A 25,677-nucleotide genomic window follows, 5' to 3' on the forward strand; every position below is an offset into this window, starting at 1 on the left:
TGAGTATTGTTTCATAGTTAAAATTGATATTTTTTCTTTTTCACTTTATCGTCTGGTAGAAGAGGTTTATGGTTTAGCTTGTGAATTTATACGGAGTTTAGATAAACTTATATGATCTCTTTGTAAAGATCAGATGAAAGATACTTTCAGTATCAGTCATTGTGATGTTTCTATTACATTATACTTACAGTGTCTTCACAGGGAGAAATTCTGGGACATTTTTCATTTAAAACTAAGTTTTATTGTTAATTTTATTTTACTAGTCAGATGCTTCAAGAGTTTCTTTGGTATTAGTGCCAGAAACTACATATCAAAGTGTTTCAGGTTTTCCTTTTTCAAATGAGGAGTACTTTTATGAAGAAGCTAGGAGTATGATTGAATTCTCCTATCATCAAATAACTCCAAATAGAAGAAAAAGTATTAGGTTTTCCATCGAATAGAATAAAGCAGATTTCTTATAAGTCGAGGGTTTGGGGAATGGAAAAGCTACCATTGTGTGAATATTAATGTTTTGTTTTATTTTCAGAACAGAAGTGTCATTTCAGTATAGATGACCATGCTGCCTGCAATTCAAGTAAGTGGTTTTCTTGGGAAAATATATATTTAAATTAATGAGATCAATGTAACAAGATTGCAATAGTAAGTAGAATTATCACAAATTTTTTTTATTGTACTAGTTTTTTAAACATCAAATTTAATAACAGAAATACTCTATTTTTACTTTCTAGTTCTAAAAAGACTTTAATTTTAAGCATTCATTTATACTGCATATTTGTAAGAATCAAAAATACCTTAGGATTGGTGAGTTCATCTTAATTATACTACCCCAGGAAAAAGAATATTTTGTGATTTTCTTCTCATTAGAATTTAGGATGTGTTTGTAGTTAAAAGAGCTTTCAATGAAAACAAATGAAAAACTTTAATTTTAGATAATTGTACATGTGTCCTTTAATGCCTGTAAATAACATGGTATTAAAACTTAAAATTTAAAGTATGGATTTTTTTGGTTAGTTTTTTGGTGAGGAGAAGCAAGATGGAAATAATGAGACAAACCAGAATAATCTTACCTTTGAATTTGAATGATTTCCAGAGTTAGTACTTATATCCTTTAAAGTTTTCTTTGTTTTGATGTACATAGAACATGACTGAATTTTAACTTTAAAACTGCCTGGAAGGTCTACTTAGAAAGATGCAAGCAACTGATAATAAAGTTTGCTTGCCTTGGAAAGTGAGAATTGTAGAGTCAATCAGATTTCGTGTCTGATTTTAGTTCTGCCACTGTGTGAGGTCCTGGCAAGTTATTTTACCTCTCTGAGTTCCCACTTCCTTGCCTCTAAGGTGAGGATAATAGCACTTATCTTTTAGGGAATATTTAGGAATGTTAGGAATATTCCCATTATTAGGAATTAGGAATTTAGGAATCAGTGAGATAACATGAGCAAGATGTGTCCTGGAATGTGTTACATAGTAGGCACTTAGGAAGTTTGGTTGTATCATTGGTACAACAAAATTACCCAAATGTAAAACTGGAGATTATACCTGTGTCATGAGAGCCTTTTATTTTTTTTTAATTAAGAAAGAAGACATCAAGATAACAGTGGGTGATACCCTAGAGAGATAATTTATCAAATGGTTAAGAACAACTCAGGCTGTGATGTTGCTTTCTCTCCTCCTGTGCTGTGCAGCTCTGTCTTCCAACTCTGCTAGTAAACGCTTTCATAGTGTTTTCCTTTTGGACTTCCCTGATAGCTCAGTTGGTAAAGAATCCACCTGCAATGCAGGAGACCCTAGTTCGATTCCTGGGTCAGGAAGATACCCTGGTGAAGGGAAAGGCTACCCACTGCAGTATTCTTGGGCTTCCCTTGTGGCTCAGCTGGTAAAGAATCTTCCTGCAATGTGGGAGATTCTTGGGTTGGGAAGATCCCCTGGAGAAGGGAAAGGCTACCCTCTCCAGTATTCTGGCCTGGAGAATTCCATGGAATGTATAGTCCATGGGGTCACAGAGTCAGACACGAATGAGCGACTTTCATTTCACTTTGGGACTTGGCATTTCATGGCAGCCTCCCAAAAGGTCTTATTTTTCCTATTTGGGTCCTCTCTAATCCACATTGAGTATGCTCAGAACTTCTTATTTCTAAAATCCATTTTTATCTGAGTATTTACATGTCTCTTTTTATCCAGGTCTCTGCATGTCATCAATTTCATGTTGATTATGTTTTCTTCCTTATTGAGTGCTTTTTATCATTGCATATTGACCATATTTTTCTCATTTCCAACCTCCTGGCCATTAATACTTTCTTGATGAATTTTTTTTTTCACAGTGTTTTCTTGTAGTTCCATGAACCTTTCTCTCATCTAGATTACACAGATCCACCTCTAGTGATTCTTTTTCAAGAGTACTCTTGGCATCCCTCGTGGAAGTTTTTGCTTCTTTCCCTGGTGAATGTGAGAACTTCCTAGGATTTTCACCTCTTTGCTAATTAGATTTCATTATTCCTAAATGCCTTGCAGAGAGGAGGCGCCCAGTAGACAGCTGTTTTCAATTTGTTTCTTATTCACTTAATTCATGAAGGCCTTCCTTGCCCCTTTTTATGTCCATGGTTCTGATTAGTAAATAAACTTACAGTCTAAAAATCAGTGAACTATAGCTCCTAATCTCTTTTGGGTCCTAGTCCCGTTTGAAAACCTGACAAAAACTATGAACTCTCTCTCTCAGAAAAGGACTGTTCGTACATAGGCCTAAATTTTTGCCTAAATGTCAGTTAGATCAGTAACTTGTGTACTGATTCAAGTTCTTCTGTAGACTGCCTATGGTTAGGAATCTTTGCAATATGACAGTTTTCAGTATGTTTGAGAACAATCTTTATACATGCAGACTTTGTTGTTAACATCTAACTTTTAACAACATTGATATGCTAATTGCTTTACAGTATTGTGTTGGTTTTTGCTGTACAACAATGTGAATCAGTCATAATTATATATGTCCCCTCCCCACCAATCCCGCCGCTCTCGGTCCTCACAGAGCGCCAGGCTGGGCTCCCTGCGTTATACAGCAGCTCCCACCGTCTGCTTTACACGCGATGGTGCAGACGTCAGTGCTGCTGTCTCAGCTCAGCCCACCCTCACCTTCCCTGCTGTGTCCACAGGTCTGCTCTCTACTAGGCCCATCAGCACTATCTTTTCCCCTAGATTCCGTGTATATCCATTAACATATGATACTTGTTTTTCTCTGACTTACTTTGTCTGTGTAAGAGGCTCTAGGTTTACCCACCTCACTGCAACTGACTCAAGTTCATTCCTTTTTATCAACCCAGGTTTTTATGGTTTTCTGTTTGCAATAATAGGAATATCCAAGTACTTGTCTCCCTAACATGGCAAGAAATTTAGAATGACTTTTGTTAATTTTACTTCTCCCTTTTCACACACAATTTTTTCGAGACCACCTTCCTAGCTAATACCCATTTTTCTTTGACAAACATTCACATCTTCTCTGACTTGTCAGCTCAAATAAAAGACAAATAACATTGTATTGACTATAAAATACCATTGATTGTAAGATGCATCTTGATTTTGATGGTGCAAAAAGTCATTTACTAGTATCTATTCCTCAATTTTTCAGCTAATATTTTTGGTTGCATATCATGTGCTAGGTCTTATACAGAATCCTGGGATTACAAACAGAAACAAGATGTGCTTATGAAGGGAAGATTTAGATATTAAATTGCTGCTATACTCCCTTTGAAATAATTCTAAGAGAATTTGGGGAAATAAACAAAATCTTTTTCCTAAAACTTTATAGGATCCTCATGTATTTTCCTGAACCACTGCCCCTCAAACAGTTTTGTTTCTGTCTTTGGGTACTTTTAAGTTTTACTACTCCTGCTTGCCTCTGGTGGTACATATTCCTTGTCTTTCTTTGCCTTTTGGATTTTTAAAATATGTGTTTATTTCTTACCACAGGAGATTGAAATGGGCTCTTTTTTTTCCTCCAAGTTTGTCTAGACTAACAATGGTGTTGGCTTTTAATTTGATATAGTTAAGACTTGCCTCAAATAAACTTCAGTGAGTTTAATATATTTTAGGGAGGAAATTATCCACTTCTAAAAATCAAGAAAGAACTAGATTCACTTGATATTGCCTATATTTATGCCTTTTTTTTTAGAAAACTTAAAAATTTTTTTACTTAAAAGCAGTCACAAACCTACAATTAATTGTTAAGTGGTTCTAGAAGTTATTTGTTTGCTGAACCATTTGAAAATAGGTTGCAGATCTTGTGCCCCCTTACTTCCAAACTTCAGTAGTGTATTTCTCATGTGCAAGGACTTCCTGCTATAAAACAACCATGAAATCATCAGAGTCAGGATATTGACTCTGCAGTACTGCCATCTAATATTCAACCACTTTCAAATATTGCCAGTTGTCCCAATAGTGTCCATTTCAGAATCACATGTTGCGTTTAGTTGTTGTGTCCCTTATTCTCTATCAGTCCAGAGCAGTATCTCAGTCTTTGCTTTCTTTAATGACCTTGACACTTTTGAATATTATAGACCAATTATTTTGTAGAATGTCCCTCAATTTAGATTTACCTGATATTTCTCGTGATTAGATTGAGGTTATGCATCTTGGCAGGAATATCCCAGAGGGATGCTGTTTCATCTCACTACATCCCATCAAGTGGCATATGATTTTGATTTGTCCTATTATTGATCATATTCACTTGTGTCACTCAGTTAAGTTGCTGCCTGATAAGTTTCTCAACTGTGAAATTACTCTTTCTTTCTAATAAGTATTTCTGTGGAAGTTCTTTGAAACTGTATGAAAATCTCATCCTTCATCAGAATTCCAGTTTATTCATTTATTTGTATCTGCGTGAACTCAGAGTTGTCCATTTTATTCAGTGTGTTATAATTCCCTTACATCATTATTTTGATGCTCAGATTGTTCTTAATTTAGCCGGCAGAAGTCCTTTCAAGTTGACTTCTGGATCCTTTTGCATGTCTCCATCATTCTTTAAGTACTTCTTTGCTTTCTGGTAAAAGATACTGCATTCTTACACCATAGAGTTCATTCTAATTTTCTCTCAGTCCATAGTTACACCTCTCTTCTTTGGCAGAAAGAAACCTGGCTTCAACTTGATAAATCCTCATGTCTCCCATTGTTACTGCCACCTCCCCCTAAGTTGATGCCCTTCTCAGCTCAGCTGGGTTCTGACACCCTGCACTGGGACGTTCCCCCATTGTCCCCAGTGGACACCCTCCTTGCCTTGCCTAGGGTCTGACACTGTGCTTGGGGCTGTACCCATGTGTAGTAGATACCCTGTCACCTCACTCAAGCTCTGGTCCTCTGTTTCTCCCCTCCTGTGAGAACCCCTTCACCACTTGGGCTCGGATACTCTTTCCTCAATTGAAATTTAGCACAGTCTTTTCTCTCAATAATTCTATATTAAAAGTACATCTAATTGTATTTCAAAATTTGCAAGTGTTGGTTTGATAGCGTGTTTATGTCAGTTTTTATTTTAAACCAGGGGTTGACCAGTTAGTAAATAGTTTTGACTTTGTGAGTTGGTAGGCAAAATTGAAGCTATTATGTAGGTGCTTATATAACTACCATTTTTAAATGTAAAAATCATTTTTAGCTTGTGGGCCTTGCAATAGCAGGTGATGGACAAGATTATATAGGTTTTTATTATTAGATAACACTGTTGTTAGGATTTAAAGTTTATAAAATGCCATCTGTGCACTCATTCATTTATTTGTCCATTATTCAACAAATATTAGGCCCAGTGCTATATTCTACAAGGGTATTAGTCGCTCAGTCATGTCCAGTTCTTTACAACCCCATGGACTATAGCCTGCCAGGTTCCTCTGTCCATAGAATTCTCCAGGCAAGACTACTGGAATGGGTAGCCCTTCCCTTCTCCAGGGGATCTTCCCAACCCAGGGATCAAACTGAGGTCTTCTACAGTCTACAAAGATGTATTATTAACTGATTTTACAACCAAGATGCTGAGACTCTGGTCAGGTAACTTGTTAAACTTACTCAGCTAACAAGTGAAAGAAAAATAATTATGTGTTAACTTTTATCCCCTTGATTTGACAGTAGAATCCATTAGTTAGAGATTCACTTACATTTGTCACAGAATTAAATATGGAAAGTAAGTCAAGTATCTAGACTAATAGTTTGCTTCTAGTTTGTTAACTTTCTGTGAGCTGCTGCAGCTCTATATACGTGTATATTAAATATAGTCTATGATTCATTATTTAAATAAACATTGGAATCCTGACTTTGAACAAGTTCCACCCATTGGTTGATGTTTTCTCTAGGTGTGGTTTGGAGAAGACCTGCCTCTAAGTCCACGGAGTCCTCTGACCCCCAGACATGGGCCAGGTTTGGCTGATGTTTGTCAGTATGATGAGTGGATAGCTGTGAGGCATGAGGCCACCCTGTTGCCCATGCAAGAAGACCTGTCAATCTGGTTAAATGGTTTATTAGGTAAGGCTCACAAAAATACTCAAAATTATGTTCTCTTACCCAGTAATGTTTACTGAGAATCTTACTCTTTGTCAAGGAATCATTGTTCCAGGGGTTGGGAATCCTCTACTGAAGGAAATATTTGATATCCTTATTGTCACCAAACTTACATTCTATCTTACAGAAGATATTCTGGTTCACTCTGACCCCAGGGTTTGAATAGTAAGCAAGTTTGAGCCTTAATGGTAGAGGTCAAGTAGTGGTCAAGTAGTTAAAAGCTGTGAATAATCAATGTTTTCATTGTTAATATTAAAAAAAAAATTAAGTGTATTGGTCTAATTTGGGAGTCTATATTTCATTGATTTTTTCCCACTGCTTCAGTTCAGTTCAGTTCAGTCACTCAGTCATGTCCGACTCTTTGCCACCACATGAATTGCAGCACACCAGGCCTCCCTGGCCATCACCAACTCCCGGAGTCCACTCAAACTCATGTCCATCGAGTCGGTGATGCCATCCAGCCATCTCATCCTCTGTCGTCCCCTTCTCCTCCTGCCCCCAATCCCTCCCAGCATCAGAGTCTTTTCCAATGAGTCAACTCTTCACATGAGGTGGCCAAAGTACTGGAGTTTCAGCTTTAGCATCATTCCTTCCAAAGAACACCTAGGACTGATCTCCTTTACAATGGATTGGTTGGATCTCCTTGCAGTCCAAGGGACTCTCAAGAGTCTTCTCCAACACCACAGTTCAAAAGCATCAATTCTTCAGCTCTCAGCTTTCTTCACAGTCCAACTCTCACATCCCCCCCTCCTTAAACCTGTGTAAAGCATGAGATTCTGGGTGGAATATATGCTGTAATTAAAATGATTTCTGTTTCCCTGGTGGCTCAGCTGGTGAAGAATCCAGCTGCAATGTGGGAGACCTGAGTTTGATCCCTGGGTTGGGAAGATCTCCTGAAGAAGGGAATGGCTACCCACTCCAGTATTCTGGCCTGGAGAATTCCATGGACTGTACCATCCATGGGGTTGCAAAGAGTTGGACACAACTGAGCAACTTTCACTTCACTTCTGTTTCTGAAGCTCTGAGGGGCACAGGCATATGAAACCTAGGAGGAAGTGTTGGGATGGGTAATAGATGGCATCTTACTTCTTTACTCAGAGGGTGTGAGTGCTCTGAACTTTACCCCGGGGGCAGGGGGTGGGGGAAATCTCTTTTAAATAACAGAATTTTGTGTAGTCTTCCAAAGTTTTCATGAAAAAGTATACATACATCTCATCTATGGTCTTTCAAGATAAATTAAACACACACTAAACACTCACTCTAAAGATCTCATATCAGTTTGAAGATTTGGATAATTTTTTGAATATTATTATGAATAATTATTATGAATTATTATTATTTTGAATATTGTGTAATAATGCTTCCAAAAAGAGGATTTTAGAGGTGAAAAGCTGATATTTCCTGAATGCTTGTTATATTGTTCTTTCATTTTTAAATTGCAACAAAATCCATCTTACAGAGAATCTTTCTTGTGCATGCAGCTGTAATGTGCAGTGAATCAAAACTGAATAGTGAATATTGAAATATAAAACACTTCGGTGTTTTTGAATGAAATAAAGTAAATGTCATTTTATTTTTTCTGTGCTTCTATACCACAGATATTTTTGTTTCATTCGACTTTCACTTAATTTGACATTATCTGCTGTTTTAACTATAATATCTAAGAGTGAATACCTGGGGTCTGATCTAGTGTTTGTCTTGTGTTTCAGCTATAATCTGATTACATTTAATTAAATTTTAGCCATATAGTTTGAATTTACCATTTCTGGAAGAATCTTAGCTTTGAAATATGTTCTTAGGTATTGAAGTTAAGGCCGAAAGGCTATTGGAAGAACTTGATAATGGAGTGCTATTATGCCAACTGATTGATGTTCTTCAAAACATGGTGAAAACATGCAACTCTGAAGAACCTGTGGTAAGAAAGTGTTTGACAGTAGTGATATTGTACTTCAGTACATATTGATTTGTTTATGGACACTTTTTATTTCTACAAGGTTATAAACTTTTACCTCAACTATATGTAAATCTTGGATAATTTACTTAATCTTTTTGAGCATCTTAAAAAAAATTCTCACTTGTAAAATGGAGATATTAACATTTACCTTATAGAATATAGTTTCGAAAAGTCAGCAAAATTAAATGAGATAATATAGAGATAGTGGTTAGCTTAGTGCCTGGTGTATAATAAATATGTAATAGCTAGCTCTGCCTGAGAATAATAGTACCTTCCTTATAGGATTACTGTAAGAGTTAAAGAAAAAAGAGGTTATGATGGTTCCTGGCACACAGTTAAGAGCTATCTTCATCATCATCTTTTTATTCCTTATATACTATCTTGATGGTAAATTCTGTAAGTATTGGTTGAATGAATAATACTTTTCTTAGACAGTTTTCCTCAATTGGCCGTGAGGTTGTGATTTGAAGTAGATAAGGTTTGCTCTCTTTTTATCAAATATGGATGTTTTCATTCATGGGATCTGAGGTTTGTGAGTGGGTTCTAAGCATGAGCCTAGTGCTGGTAGAAATATAAACTAGTACCATCTTTCTGGGAGAAAATAGGTAATACATATCACATTGAAAATAAAGCATATTGTTTGATGTATAACATAATTCTAATTCTAGGAATTTATTCTAAAAAACCACAAATTCACAAGAACTATTGTGCAAAAAAAATTTAAGAACCTAAATGCTCATCAGTAAAGAAGTTGTTTAAAATTAATTATGGTACCTAAATAGTAGAATATTATCTGTTCATTAGAAATGACTATTTTATTTACCCTAAAGGATGCCTGCAACCTGTCATTAAGTGTGCATATGCACTTATGCAAATCAGACTACAGAATAGTGTGTTTATGCAGCAGTATGTAGGGATACATACGCTTGTGTATGTCTTACTGAAATGTGGATGAGATTTCAGTTGCTACTAACCATCTTTGCATTTGGCATTGTTGTTTGATTTTATATATATATATATATATATATATACATACATACATACAATTAAAAAACTCAGAAAGCTATTTTAACTCTGGAAAATAATAGCAACAGGAAGGAAATATGAGGAACTGGTAATAGTGGTTATCTCCAGGGAGTGGAAGGAACTGAGGGGTAGAGGTGGCAGAAAGACATACCCTACTATGCCTGCTGCATTTTAAAAAACCTTATACATGAATTTCTTATTTCAAGTAAAAATTTAAGACAAAACTGAAAACTGTGCAGCCTCAGCAGGATTATTTGGTCCAGATAGTAAAAATAAAAACAAAGGATTCTGTAAAACTTAGATCATCGATTTTCGAAGATCTTGAATTAAGAATGGGCTACTATTTCATTGGTGAAGTTCTCCTCAAGAAACTCAGAACCGTGTTTGTAAATCTGCCAATAAGGAAGTAAGCAAAAATTAGTCTGTCTATAAACTTTTAACAGCAATAATTTTGTGTTTGTATTTATGTTTGGAGAGATGTACTGTAAAGATGTGCTTTGGAATTCTCATGTCATTCTTAAAACCTTCTAGAATTAACACCCCAAAAGATGTCCTTTTCATTATAAGAGACTGGAATGCAAAGGTAGGAAATCAAGAAACACCTGGAGTAACAGGCAAATTTGGCCTTGGAGCTCAGAATGAAGCAGGGCAAAGGCTCATAGAGTTTGCCAAGAGAATGCACTGGTCATGGCAAACACCCTCTTCCAACAACACAAGAGAAGACTCTACACATGGACATCACCAGATGGTCAACACCAAAATCAGATTGATTATGTTCTTTGCAGCCAAAGATGGAGAAGCTCTATAGTTAGAAAAAATAAGACTGGTAGCTGACTGTGGCTCCTATCATGAACTCCTTATTGCCAAATTCAAACTTAAATTGAAGAAAGTAGGGAAAACCACTAGACCCATTCAGGTATGACCTGAATCAAATCCCTTACGATTATACAGTGGAAGTGACAGATAGATTCAGCGGATTAGATCTGATAGATAGAGTGCCTGAAGAACTATGGACGGAGGTTCATGGCATTGTTCAAAAGGCAGTGATCAAGACCATCCCCAAGAAAAAGAAATGCAGAAAGGCAAAATGGTTGTCTGAGGAGGCCTTACAAACAGCTATGAAAAGAAGAGAAGCGAAAGACAAGAGAGAAAAGGAAAGATATACCCATTTGAATGCAGAGCTCCAAAAAATAGTATGGAGAGATAAGAAAGTCTTCCTCAGTGATCAATGCAAAGAAATAGAGGAAAACAATAGAATGGGAAAGACTAGAGATCTCTTCAAGAAAATTAGTGATACCAAGGGAACTTTTCATGCAAAGATGGATACAATAAAGGACAGAAATGGTATGGACCTAACAGAAGCAGAAGAAATTAAGAAGAGGTGGCAAGAATACACAGAAGAACTATACAAAAGAGATCTTCATGACCCAGATAATCACCATGGATGATCACTCACCTAGAGCCAGACATCCTGAAATGTGAAGTCAAGTGGTCCTTAGGAAGCATCACAATGAACAAAGCTGGTGGAGGTGATGGAATTCCAGTTGAGCTCTTTCAAATCCTAGATGATAATGCTGTGAAAGTGCTGCACTCAGTATGCCAGCAAATTTGGAAATTTCAGCAGTGGCCACAGGACAGAAAGGGTCAGTTTTCATTCTAATTCCAAAGAAAGGAAATGCCAAAGAATGCTCAAACTACTGCACAATTGCACTCATCTCACACACTAGCAAAGTAATGCTTAAAATTCTCCAAGCCAGGCTTCAACAGTATGTGAACTGTGAACTTCCAGATGTTCAAGCTGGATTTAGAAAAGGCAGAGGAACCAGAGATCAAATTGCCAACATCCACTGGATCATTGAAAAAGCAAGAGAGTTCCAGAAAAACATCTATGTCTGCTTTATCGACTATGCCAAAGCCATTGACTGTGTGGAACACAACAAACTGTGGAAAATTCTGAAAGAGATGGGAATACCAGACCACCTGACCTGCCTCCTGAGAAATCTGTATGCAGGCCAGGAAGCAACAGTTAGAACTAGACATGGAACAACAGACTGGTTCCAAATAGGGAAAGGAGTACATCTAGGCTGTTACTGTCACCCCGCTTATTTAACTTATATGCAGAGTACATCATGAGAAATGCTGGACTGGGATGAAGCACAAGCTGGAATGAAGACTGCTGGGAGAAATATCAATAATCTCAGATATGCAGATGACACAATGCTTATGGCAGAAACTGAAGAACAACTAAAGAGCCTCTTGATGAAAGTGAAAGAGGAGAGTGAAAAATTGGCTTAAAACTCAACATTCCAAAAACTACGATCATGGCATCTGGTCCCATCACTTCATGGCAAATAGATGGGGAAACAGTGGCAGACTATTTTAGGGGGCTCCAAAATCACTGTAGATGGTGACTGCAGTCATGAAATTAAAAAGCAGAGACATTACTTTACCAACAAATGTCCATCTAGTCAAAGCTATGATTCTTCCAGTAGTCATGTATGGATGTGAGAGTTGGACTATAAAGAAAGCTGAGTGCCGAAGCATTGATGCTTTTGAACTGTGGCGCTGGAGAAGACTTTTGAGAGTCCCTTGGACTCCCAGGAGGTCCAACCAGTCCATCCTAAAGGAAATCAGTTCTGAATATTCATTGGAAGGACTGCTGCTGAAGCTGAAACTCCAATACTTTGGCCACCTGATTTGAAGAACTGACTCATTGGAAAAGACCCTGATGCTGGGAAAGATTGAAGGCAGGAGGAGAAGGGGACGACAGAAGATGAGATGGTTGGATGGCATCACCAACTCAATGGAGATGAGTTTGAGTAAACTCTGGGAGTTGGTGATGGATAGGGGTGCCTGGTGTGCTACAGTCCATGGAGTCACAACGAGTCAGACATGACTGAGTAACTGAACTGAACTGAACTGCTAATTTTGACCAGATTGTTTTCCCAAAAATGACTTTATGGAATATATTGGGTTGGCCAAAAAGTTCATTTGAGTTTTTCTGTACCATCTTATGGAAAAACCCAAATAAACCTTTTGGCCAACCCAATACTTATTAAATAAAGCAAAATAATTTTTGAAGATGCATTTCTCCCTAGTGGTGTATAATCTTTAGCTACCTTCAAGGGACTAAACATTTATTAATGCCCATTTTAATGCCCATATTAAAATGGATATCTAATGAAAATATTCTTGATACCTGTTTGAAATTATTCTTTTGTCTTTTCCAGAATTTTCCAATGAGAAAAGTGCCCTGTAAGAAAGATGCTGCATCTGGTTCATTCTTTGCTAGAGACAATACTGCGAACTTTCTTCACTGGTGCAGGCACATTGGGGTTGATGAGACTTACCTCTTTGAATCTGAAGGTTTAGGTAAATGTTGTAGTCATATTTAATGTTTATTAGGATAGTTTTGGAGAAGGAAATGGCAACCCACTCCAGTGTTCTTGCCTGGAGAATCCCAGGGACGGCAGAGCCTGGTGGGCTGCCGTCTGTGGGGTCGCACAGAGTCGGACACGACTGAAGCGACTTAGCAGCAGCAGGATATTTTTGTATGCCTCACTTCTAGTTCTTCTTTCCAAATAAGAACTCAAATGCCACATCTCATTTTCCTAGAAAAATTTATGTTCTAAATAGATGTGAAACAATTGGAAAATCAGATTCCAAATCAAATACATGATTAAACTTTTCATTTATAGTTATAAATCCTATATATCTAGAATGGCCTAGACAGACTTTACTTCCTAAATGAATTGGCTATGGGAAAGTTCTGGACTAATGCTTATTAACTAATTAATGTTTTAATCAAGAATTACTCAACAAAGTCTAAAGGTAATCTCTCTTTGACCATATAATTACAGAAATAGCAGAAGGTCAAATGATGTATATTCATGGTGTTTAGATTTACCTCGTAAACAGATGCTGCCAACTTGGTTATCTAAGTGGATTAATGTTTTTGACAATTCATTTAAAAAAATCATGCTCTACTGGAGAATTATTGATGTATTTTCTCATTTCATTTAATTCAACAGAAGCGTCTGTGCAGTGACCAAACTGAAAGCTATCTAAGTTTTTTTACTCGACTGTCTGTAATTCCCCTCAAAGTATTTATATGTGTATAATTGCCTGTTTAATTTGCCCCTTAAAATATGTGGTCTTACTTTTTCACAGTTTTGCACAAAGATCCAAGACAGGTGTATCTTTGTCTTCTTGAAATTGGTCGAATTGTCTCAAGGTATGTATTCCACAATATTTCAGGCTTGTGCAAAGTCATAAAGATGTTTTAGGCTACTTTATTTTATCTAGAATACTATTTTCTATAAATGAAAATATTTTTTAATTGGAATAAAGTAACTTAATTTACTAATTTTTCTTTCTTTTTGTTCCTTTAGTAAGTGTGTTCATGTGAGCTGTGTCAACATTTGCTTGTTCCTATAGCTTGCCTTTATTTAATATTAAACTATAAAAATGGGTACTTAGATTTTTTAGGTTAAGAGTAGAATAAGAACATGCAACCTTTGAGTTGATTTTTAAAGGTACCTTTAGGATCCCAGGTTGAATATTGGGAACATTGAGTAACCCAAATACATATGCTATGGTGTAAAGGTGATAATCTGAATCTTTGGCAGTCTAAGAGACATTAAAAAGCATTTCCAGATGTTCCGATGAAACTACTGGTAGAAGAGAGTCATACAGACTTTATTTAAAATTAAAAAATAACCTATTGTGATATACATGTAAGTACTTGCCTCAGACTTCACTTGATTGATGAGACCTCATAATTGATTTTCAGATATGGGGTTGAGCCACCAGTATTAGTAAAACTTGAGAAAGAAATTGAACTAGAAGAGACTTTACTTAATACTTCTGGGCCTGAAGATTCCATCAGCATTCCAAAATCGTGTTGTCAGCATGAAGAGCTGCACGAAGCTGTAAGTAACTGTCACACTTTCTTTCAACTGTGATGCGTCAGTCTCATAATTTTCAAGAAGTGTTCCTCTTTCATTTTTATTGTAATTGAAAAGGGGAAAAAAACATAGCACGAATCTAAGTGTTTATTGCACTGTTATTTGTAAGGGTGAAAAATTGGAAGTGATATAAATACTCTCAAATTGGACATTGGTTAGGTAAATTAGGATTCATTATCTTTACAGAGTGATCATTTTATGTGATCATTATGAAGACCGTATAGCAAAAAGAAAAATGTTTATTTTGTATAAAGTATGTATCAGAACAAGGAGAATGAAAATAATGGATGTTAGGGTAGAGACTTCAAAGATGATTTTAATTTCTCTAGCTATTTCTTTAATGTTAAAATGTTAATTATACAATAGATAAAACCAGAGGAGAACATTTTTTTTTAGTCACAGTATTTATTACTTCATTTAGATTCACCACCTTATTTCTATTGTGGGTTAGTGCTAATTTGTACTGCTGAATATAAGTGGTGTTTGATATTTTGAACAAAGAAAATAAGTTACCTTTAGTCTTGTTATGAAAACTAAAAGAAAACACATTTCTTGAAACCTGTATGTGCTGTATGAATATATTCAATGTCCACCTATACATACCTGATCTGCCAAGATCTTAGGATCGTGTCTAAAATAGGGAGCAATTGCTGATTCAGTTTTTTGAGTGCTGTGAAGAGTATAGAATTGCAGTTCTGTGTACCTAAGAAACTTTAATGGATAGAAAATAATGACTGAAATAATTACCTCCTTTCAAATTACTTTATCTTATTTATAAATGGTTTAAATAATTATAAATTCTTTCCTCAAGTTGAGATTATTTTTAGCCATCCTTTGCATGTGGTATGTATGTGTGTGTGTGAATGTGTATACATATACATGCACATATACCCAGGCTATGAACAAGATAAACTTGATTGAATGGCATATGAAAATCAGTTCTATTTGTCATCATGCTATTTTGTTAAATGAATGATGTTGAGAGATAAATCCAGACACTTCTGATTGGGCCCCAGATGAATCCATAAGTGTCGTCTTGGGTAGATAATTAAGACAGTCATAAATTTCTGTTAGTGTTCAGCTACACTAAGTATATCTGAAGAGACTTTCTTTAATATCATGTCTGTATTCAGTTAACTGAATTTGTTTAGATATACTCTGTATGACAAGTAGTTGAGAAAAATAAACATGGTCTTGATTTTTCAAAAGTGTCATTTTAGGAGAACAAAATATTTTCCATAGTGGCTGATATGTGACTTTTTTTCAAGTCACACATATCTCAGGAAATATTTTCATTGAGTCAATTCATTTTAATTTCCATGTTTTGAATATAGAATTCCTAAATTTTTATTTCAGTTTTTACCATTTGTAAGATATTTACTGTAGTTAAAAATTCTGTAAATCCCTTGAGGAGTAGAGGTAGTTCAACTCTCATCTCCGTAGCAGACTATTTGAAATAAAGCAAGTATTTTTAGAAAAGTGTCTCTTGAGTTGAGATTTTTAGAATTTACCCTATCTTAGGTGAATAGATATAACTATGTCTATGTCTATTTTAACACTAACTTTGGAACATAATCTGAATATTCCCCCATAGTATTACTGTAGCATAGCATTAGGAGACAAGTGAAAATTTTAGGTTAAACTTTATCTGACGTATATATATATATATATACACATTTATATATATAAGCATACTTTTAATTCTTTATTCTGTTGGCTTTCTTGGCTTTAAATTTTGTTGTTCTTGTTTAGTCACTCAGCTGTGTCTGGCTCTTTGCGACTCCATGGACTGTAGCCCACCAGTCTCCTCTGTCCATGGGATTTCCCAGGCAGGAATACTGAAGTGGGTTGCCATTTCCTTCTCCCTGACTTGACATATATTAATTCAGGTCTTAAAACAATTCAAGCTTAGTAATGAACTCATACATTTCTTATGAGCTAATGAATGTGTTTTTAATTGACTTCAGTGTGTGCACGTTCACAGACCTTTTCTGGTGATCAGTGAGTACACAGTGAGTCTGGCTGCACTTGGGCAGAGAGTGCAAGAGAGACTCAATACTTCATCACTGCTAACTTTTATTAGATTAGTGCATGTCTAAGTCTCAGATGGTGAAGAATCTGCCTGCAATGCGGGAGGCCCAGGTTTGATCCCTGGGTTGGGAAAATCCCCTGGAGAAGGAAATGGCAACCCACTCCAGTATTCATGCCTGGAGAGTTCCATGGACAGAGGAGCCTGGAAGGCCATAGCCCATGGGGTAGCAAAGAGTCAGAACATGACTGCACTACTAACACAGAAGATTAGAGATAATAGTTGAGCTGTCTTTAAATTTTTATCTTTGAGTTTGATTTTTCCCAGCATCAAATAACCTTACATTTTAATGTTAAAGTAGTTTCGGCATAAGTCCTAAATTTTTTTATTTATTTTTAATCTTAGGTTAAACACATTGCAGAAGACCCTCCTTGTAGTTGTTCTCATCGGTTTTCTATTGAGTACTTATCTGAAGGACGATATCGACTAGGAGATAAAATACTTTTTATCAGAGTAAGTCCACCATTTACATCCTATTACACTCAGATCTTTTTTTAAAAATTAATTTTCATTAAAGTATAGTTGATTTACAATGTTGTGTTAGTTTCTGCCGTACGGCAAAGTGAATCAGTTATATGCATACATATATCCACTCTTTTTGTAGATTCTGTTCCCATATAGGACATTATAGAGCATTGAGTAGAGTTCCCTGTGCTATGTAGTAGGTTCTTATTAATATATTTTTATATATAGTAGCCTATATATATGTCAGTTCCAATATCCCAATTTATACCCCCACCCCTCCCCATGTTCAGATCTTATTTTGAGCAACTAACCGTAGGGATAGCTAAGACTATTTAGACTTTAGATATAATTGGGGCAAAAAATATCTTTGAATACCTCAGGTAACTTATTTCACTTTCAGACTTCCTAAGAAGGAATAGTTTTCTATCATAAGAAGAAAGAAGCAAAATTAGAACATCTAATAAGATTAAATGTCAGTAAGAAGAAAAATAAATAGAAATATTGTAGTTGATAATAATATAAGACTTTGGGTTTTACATATGAAGCCTTTTTTTTGCTGACACAGTATCAGCATCTATACTCATAGCTAATATACATGCTCATTTTCTTCCTTTATCCCTTCTGCAATCTGTTATTGATTAATTATCCCTGTTGCTGATAAGGAAATTCACATTTTACCTGTTCAGCATTCTGTCCACTTCTGATACAAGAGCTGTTTCATTCCCAAGTTAGGAATGTAATATAAAAGTATGTAAAAAAATCCAATTTCATTACCCACATTTTCTTTGATTTCATATATTATCATTAGATCCCCATACCCCACTCAGCTCACCCAGAAACAGGTACATGCACTTTCTGTCTTTTAATTAACTTTTTTTTCTTAAGCAGTATGATATAGTGACAGTTTACAGAGCGTGGGATTTGGAGTTAAAATTTGCAGAGCAGTCTCATACAGTTGTGCTGATTTGCCTGTTGAATGAACAGGGGCCTGAGGTCCAGCTTAGGCTGCGCTGGCAGACCCAAGATGTGCCATTTCTGCATGAAGGCACCATTTGGGGTTGGCAGCCTGGTGAATGTGAGGCCAGGCCAAGTTGGTGATCTGGGACAGTTTTCTTAATCTCTCAGAGCCATTAGTTCCTCATCTGCAGAGAAGAACTAGAAATAGATTATATCAAAGTTTTGGAAAGATTAAATTGATATAATTCATATGACTCTAGTTTATTAAATTCTAAAGTATAAGATTTGGTCATTTTTATTGTTCTTCTGCAGTTATCAGTATTTTTTCTCTATTGTGAGACTTTTTTTTCTCTTCTCCCTCTCCTTTACTATCTCTACTCCTTTCTTCCTTCAGTAGTGAATTCTCTACTGAGCAGTGTTCTCCTTGTAGTTTTGCATTTAGTAATTTGGATTTTTAGGATGTAAGCTGTGTGTTTATATCTTCTTACAAACTGGAAGACTCTATTGTTAGTGTCATGATTCAGTATGAATTAAATTTTAATAATACAAGAAAGAGACTGTCAATTTATAGTGAAGCTGTTGGCAAATACACTGCATTTCATAATCACAGACACCACAGACTGTGACTGCTAATAAATTATGGCTGCACCTTACAGTTTTACAGCTTTATTTTTTGCTTTCTTTTGGGGAAAAGATGCTTCATGGAAAACATGTCATGGTCCGTGTTGGTGGAGGCTGGGATACTCTTCAAGGATTTTTGCTTAAATATGACCCCTGTCGAATATTACAGTTTGCTACGCTAGAACAGAAAATTCTAGCATTTCAAAAAGGAGTTTCCAATGAAAGTGTGCCTGATTCGCCCGCCAGAACACCTCAGCCTCCTGAAATGAATCCTTTGTCAGCAGTTAGCATGTTTCAGAAACAAAACTCAAAACCTGCCACACCGGTTGGTATTCCAAGGGGCAAAGAGAAGCAGGTACATCTGCCAGCTGCATTGCCGTCAGCGTCTTCCCTGAAAGGAGGGAATCTGGCCCCAGGGTCAGTCCGTTCTAAATTGGCAAATTCTCCAGCAGCGTCTTCTCATCTCAAACTCGCGTCTTCAAAGGGCATAACAAAGAAACCACAGGCTCCTTCTAACAATGCGTCATCTTCACATGCTTCTTTAAATCCAGTGGGTAAAAGCACTTTTTCACCAGCTTTATCAAGAGCAGCACCTTGTGTATCTGAGTCGTTGAGAAAATGTATCGCATCACCCAGTACTCCTAAGACCAAGCGTGTTCCGGCCCAGAAGTCAAGAGATGTGCCTGAGTCTACACTTCTGCCAAATAAGTGTTCTGGAAAAACTGAACCAAAGCATTTGAAAGACAATCATGTACCTTCCAGGGATCACGTGGTCTCTCCCTCAGCTGCACATTTAAATTCATCATCAAAGTGTCCAAAGCCACCTAAGGCACATCTGCATGTGAGGCCTAACCCTTCTTCCTTCCAGTCCCCTGCAAAAGTGACAACAACCAGTTCCAAAACTGTCATCAAGAGTCTGGAAACACGGGCTCAGCCCCGTGGTAGAGCTCCACAAGCCCAGAAGCCTAAGTCGGCCCTGAATTTAAACCAGCCACTTCCTGTATCCTCAGTTGCCCCTATAAAAGCTGCACAGAAATTGAAAGATAAGAATATGGTTTCAGTTGCCAAAAAGCAGCCTCAGAATAAAAGCACATCCCAGAAGACAGGAACCAGCTCCTCCAGGTCCCCGGGCCGTACCCCACTGTCCATTGTGAGTCTTCCCCAGTCTTCTGCCAAAACACAACCTGAACCAAAGTCAGTACAGACTGCCACCAAGAGCCAGTGCTCAGCTACTGGGCCTCCCAAAAGTGGCAAAGCCCCAGCTTCAACCAGGAAACCACCCTCATCTGGCAAGGAGACGGTTAGTGCAGATAAAAAACCTTCTGCTAAAAAGAAGGAAGACGATGACCATTATTTCGTTATGACGGGAAGTAAGAAACCTAGAAAATAAATATAATGTGTCATTCTAAGAAAACAAGAGAAGAGAAAGAGAGTGAATGTGTTAACTTCACATCCTAAAAGGTTTCTCCTGTTTGTGTTTATCCAAATAGGTTCAGACATTAAGTACAATGAGAGGGGGTAGAGGCTGGGCCCAGGAGAAGTCTCATCAGAACTCACATACCTGAATTCACCAGAAGGTACCTTTTTGAGGCAGACAGTGGTAAAATCACCAGGAGGTTCTTATTAGTTATAGACATTTATATCATTTGCCATCCGTGACATTTTTGTTAGTCTCCCCACTAAGGGAAACATAGTCAAATAACACTACTAGAACTGTAACCATAGTTTCTATATTTTGAGTATATGTTAAAATATGGCAGTTATTACCTGCTGATAGCAATAGAGGTGCTCTTATTATGTTATTGCATTATAATTTAAAAGCAACGGTTTGGCACTTGTCTTGGCACCTAATTTAGGTTCCTGATCGGGATTGTCGGAAGGAACAATACCTAGTACTGATGGCTGGTGCACATTTGCTTGCTGTTACACTGGGTGTGGGAGAATTGATACTACTTAAAAATTCTTTAAGCTTTCCAAATCAGAAAGAACTGATTTTTTAACTGACTTATGTTAACATCAATAATATTTTGCTACCAGTATTTTTGGTAAAAAAAACAAATTAAGATATAAAAATATAAATTGAAATTTGGAAAAAAGTTCATGTATTATTTATAAGAACTTATATTTTTGATGGACATTGTGCAATGTGAAAGAAACAACTTAGTCGTTTTAGCATATTAGAAATATTTTTAATGCAATTTTCTATGCGTGCAGATGACAGTTTTTACATTACAATAATGTTAACATCAAAATTATATTTTTACAGTCTCAAAATTAAGATGATCGTGAAGAAAAAATGGTGCTGCGTAAAAATTCTATCATGTGATTGTTATTTTTCTTTATAGTAATACCCATTTTAATTAGTTTTCCAGTTACGTTTTCTTCAATCAAGTCATGCTGCCTTCAGTTTTTCAATGTCAAATGGACAGTCAATATGTACCTTTTTCTGTTCTGTAGGCAGATTCTCGAAAGAACTTACTCAGATAATGTAATGACTACATAGACTCCATCAATCTAATGTATTTGTAAATAATATGTTTTTAAAGAGATTGTGCCTATTTAAAAAATTATTAATGTACTTTCAGAAGTTTTAGGGATGTGTTTAATAACTTTACAGTATTATCAGTCATTCCATATTGAGGTTTATGTTTACCTATTTTAAACTAAAATGTGTTTCTAAAGAAAAATAATGGTTCACACAAGTATGCAATCATAGAATAGCCATCTTAAGCTGACTACTAATGTTTATAGATTATAAAGCATGAAACTTTTGTATAAAACTAAGTGATCTTTTGTCTGAGGAATAAAGACAAAAGTTATATGCAAGCTAGTTTTTTTAAACAAGTGATGCTTCTCATAAAAGAGATGGTCACCAGAATGGTTTAGTTTCACTGTTGGTCTGGGCATTGAGGGAGATAATATATACATCTTTGGAAAGTGAAGTCAGGAATCAAGAAGTACTAGAAGCTTTACATCTCTAGTGATAAGAAATATTTACTGTATCTTTCAAAAAGGAAGAATTTTACCTTCAGGAAGGTGTTTATTCCTTTGTAAGACCAAACAGTGCTTCTGTATCAGTAACATCAGGAATAAAATTGTCATGTGGCACAAATTCCAAGAAATAGTTTTTATTTTTTTCAATTGGAAGTTAATTCATAAATAGTCCTATTTTCATCAGGCCACTGATAGTAGGAATTTCTAATTCCTGTAATTCTGTTTTAATTTCACACTTTGATGCAGTGAGAACATTCTTGAAATACTCATTTTATCCAATATTCATGGTCACAAAATTTCTCCAATTATATCCACATTGGATGAATTTTTACTTATAGATAGCTTACTCTTCCAAAATAAAGCTATTTTTTTTAAAAGTAAGCAATGGCTGAAAGATTATTCCGTCAAATATATTTTGATATGCTCTTAAAAGGCCTAGTGTTTCTAACTGTTTTCACAGTTTTAAAAGTACATTGTTGAAGTTGGGAAGAAATTTTCATTTCTTAATAATAGTGCATGATTTTTAAAGTTCCTTTTTGTTTAATAAAGTAAATATTAAGCTTAAAGTACTGAAGTACCTGGAAGAAGAAATAATGTGTACTTCCAAGAAAGAATGGAATGTTTTTCCATTGCTTTAATTTGTTATTATGAATAACATATCAAATTAACCTTCAGGGGAAAATGAAATGCTGACTGTTTTTGCATTGTTTGAGCCTTAAAACTTAAATCTTCAAAATGTTTTGATAAATTAGATGATCTCTAACTTTCTTCTTCACACTAAATTTACAGTGCTTAAAGGATAAGGGAAATTTTTTGAGAAAAAGATTGCCATAACCTCTGTGATGTATAGCTGATATAAAAATCTATAACTTTTTAAAAAGCCATCAGTAACAATTGTCAAGATACAGTCTTATATCCAGGTTTGCATACTGACTCCATTTGAATCCAAATTTATGTATATTTTCTTGGAAATGTTTGTATCAGATTTTAACTTAAATATATTTTCTCAAGTATTAAAATTTAACATATATACCAAGTCCTCAATTTACTTTTTTGTGTGTTCTGAGTATATTCTGATCACTTGGTTCACGTGAGAAATTACATATATGATGCAACTAAGACCCAGTGCAGCCAAATGAATAAATAAATATTAAAAAAAATAATGTTGGTGTTGATTCATCTTATAAGGAGTGTATATGGTGATGAAGTGATTTAAGAGATTACAATGATAAAACATTAATATATAGTACTTCTTAATTGTCTGCATTCTGCCAGGCACAGTATTTATTGCATGGTGTTGGCATGTAGTGTGTTATCTCTTATAATTAACCTCTTGTGGCTAGTCTTTTATGGTTTCATATAATACATTTTATCTAATTTGGCCAACTTTCTTAAGTTACTTTTGATAAATTATTTCACAAATTATAATGAATGAATTTAGTAGAATGGATTAATGTTGGGTGTGATTGTTGAGGACCTCTAGTGGTCAAATGTGGCATTGTTGAAACACTTTTATCAACTTAAATCACTGTTTTTTACAACCTCTGTCGAGTTATGGGAGATAGAGGAATAGGATAGTCATCACATTCAAGAACCTTGGGTTTACATAGCACTGTGAAACTCATGAAGCACTTTTAATTACATTAACATCCAGTCTTCTGAACAGTTCCGTGAGACAGTATTATCTTCTTTAGAATATAAACTCCATAAAGACAGGAATTGCATCTGTTTTGTTTACCAATGTTTTCCAAAGCCTAAGCCAATGCTTGGCACATAGTAGACATTCAGTAAATATTTGTTAATAAAAAAATGAATGAACTCTTTTTTTGTAGATGAGGAAACTAAGGCTCAAGATGATTGACAGTAGTAAATATAAAAATATCCTAGTAGGATTGCTTAATTGAATTTTATTTAAAGGATAATTTTACTTTTACCTATTTATAATTTTACACAAACTTGATTTGTTCTTTGTGTTAATTTGATAAAATAGGAATTTAGTGGCATCTTTTAAAAACTGTTGGAATATCACATCCTCTGTTTTCTTTCTTTCTTTATTTAATTGGTTTTGATTTACTCTTTTATTTGTATCATTTCTTTTTAGATTCTGCATATAAGGGATGTCACAGTATATTTCTCTGTCTGACTTTACTCAGTGTGACTGTCTCTTAAGGAATTGCCCTTTATTTTAAATATTCTAAACTTGAATAAATGTATAGAGATTAGTGTATTCTTACATTTTTAATTTAATATTTATAAAGCACTTACCTGTATTCAAAGTAAGTTCTAGGAATGATGAATGTTTGTACTCAATTCTCAGGACAATGTCGTGAAGTCAAGGTGCTCTGTAAATATTTGCTGGATAAATGGATGAAAAAAATAAGTTAAAGCTAGCACAAAATACTTATATTGGCAATTAAAATAAATTTCCTGCTAGTGCAGTGGAAATAGATTTTGGTGAAAGGTACTACTTGCAGGTGGCCCGAGAATCTCCAGGTTTAAAAACATTAAAAATATGTATATATTGCCCTTTGAGTGAACAGAAAAAGTAAATTTTCTTCTTCCAGGAAGAATAAATAAATTTAAATTTCTCTCACACAGCCCTGACAAGGTAATACAAAGTTGGGTCATGTAATTTCAGTAATTACTTCAGTAATTCACTGCACCATGCTAGGTGCTCAGTTCAGTTCAGTTCAGTTCAGTGGCCGACTCTTTGCGACCCCATGAATCACAGCATGCCAGGCCTCCCTGTCCATCACCAACTCCTGGAGTTCACTCAGACTCACGTCCATCGTCAGTGATGCCATCCAGCCATCTCATCCTCTGTCGTCCCCTTCTCCTGCCCCCAATCCCTCCCAGCATCAGAGTCTTTTCTGATGAGTCAACTCTTTGCATGAGGTAGCCAAAGTACTGGAGTTTCAGCTTTAGCATCATTCCTTCCAAAGAACACCCAGGGCTGATCTCCTTTAGGATGGACTGGTTGGATCTCCTTGCAGTCCAAGGGACTCTCAAGAGTCTTCTCCAACACCACAGTTCAAAAGCATCAATTCTTGAAGAAGGCACTGAGCCTTCTTCACAGTCACAACTCATACATGACCACAGGAACCCAATAATCAGCTGTGGAAGAAGATGCCAGACTGTGGTGTCTGTATACTGGAAGAGGAGTGGAACGTGACATTTCTTATTTCATTCCCAAGCCCCCAGGTAACATGAAACAAGTACCTTTAAACAACAATTTGTGATAGTTTCCATTTATGTTAAGCATCAGTGAAAATAATTTTTGAAGTTCAAGAAGTCCCAGGTGTCCTTAAGGATTGGGGGGAAAAAAAAATCACCACTGAGAATGACAGCCCTTGAAATCAGTGAAGCCCAAAGGGGAAGTGAAGAGGCCACGATGGTCTTCAGAGGCTACTCTAGCAGGAACTGAGAGTTCTGACTACCCACTGCTTCCCCCACCAGCCCTTCACCTGCCTCTCCGTTACCCTCCACGTCACTGCTTAAACGTCACTTACTCAGAGGCTTCCAGGTCCTCCGAGCCTTGGTTGGATGCTTCTGTGTACCTTCTTCACACCTTACACTTGTCACTGCATTGCCATCTAATAGGACTTTCCCACTGACTTAACCTCAGTTGCTCACCACTTCCTCACTTGTTGACAGTTGCAGCTCCTGCATTTAATGTCTGCGTTTAATGCCTAAATGTTTGTAGAGGGAAGGAAGTAGTCTTTTACTGATGGAAATAAGCATCTGTATGTATAAATGAACCTCTATAATTTAATATTGTTGGCCCACCTACTGTTAAAACGATTCTTTTTCCCCCTGGGGAAATATGGCAGAGTTTGGAAAAAGCTCCATAGATGACCTCCTTATTTCTGGAGGGGAGTGGAGAGCAGCGGGGAGGGTAGTAATCAGAGAGGCCTTGAAGTTATGGATTTCTTCTGTTACATTCAGTTCAGTTCAGTCGCTCAGTCGTGTCCAACTCTTCGCGACCCCATGGACCACAGCCTGCCAGGCCTCCCTGTCCATCACCAACTCCCAGAGTTTGCTCAAACTCATGTCCATCGAGTCAGTGATGCCATCCA

At 36.2% G+C, this 25,677-nt stretch overlaps 1 protein-coding gene across 1 annotated transcript; it reads left to right on the forward strand.

Moving 5' to 3' along the window:
- The first annotated feature begins 556 nt into the window (after positions 1-556).
- On the forward strand, positions 557-20,019 carry GAS2L3 (growth arrest specific 2 like 3). Its single transcript, XM_068971969.1, has 8 exons — positions 557-574; positions 6,324-6,492; positions 8,328-8,443; positions 12,739-12,880; positions 13,679-13,742; positions 14,301-14,439; positions 16,910-17,017; positions 18,681-20,019. The coding sequence occupies exons 1-8, from the start codon at positions 557-559 to the stop codon at positions 19,995-19,997; spliced, it is 2,073 nt and encodes a 690-aa protein (XP_068828070.1). The 3' UTR covers positions 19,998-20,019.
- Positions 20,020-25,677: the final 5,658 nt, after the last annotated feature.

Source organism: Capricornis sumatraensis, chromosome 4 (genome assembly GCF_032405125.1).
Source record: "Capricornis sumatraensis isolate serow.1 chromosome 4, serow.2, whole genome shotgun sequence".
Classification (NCBI taxonomy): domain Eukaryota; kingdom Metazoa; phylum Chordata; class Mammalia; order Artiodactyla; family Bovidae; genus Capricornis; species Capricornis sumatraensis.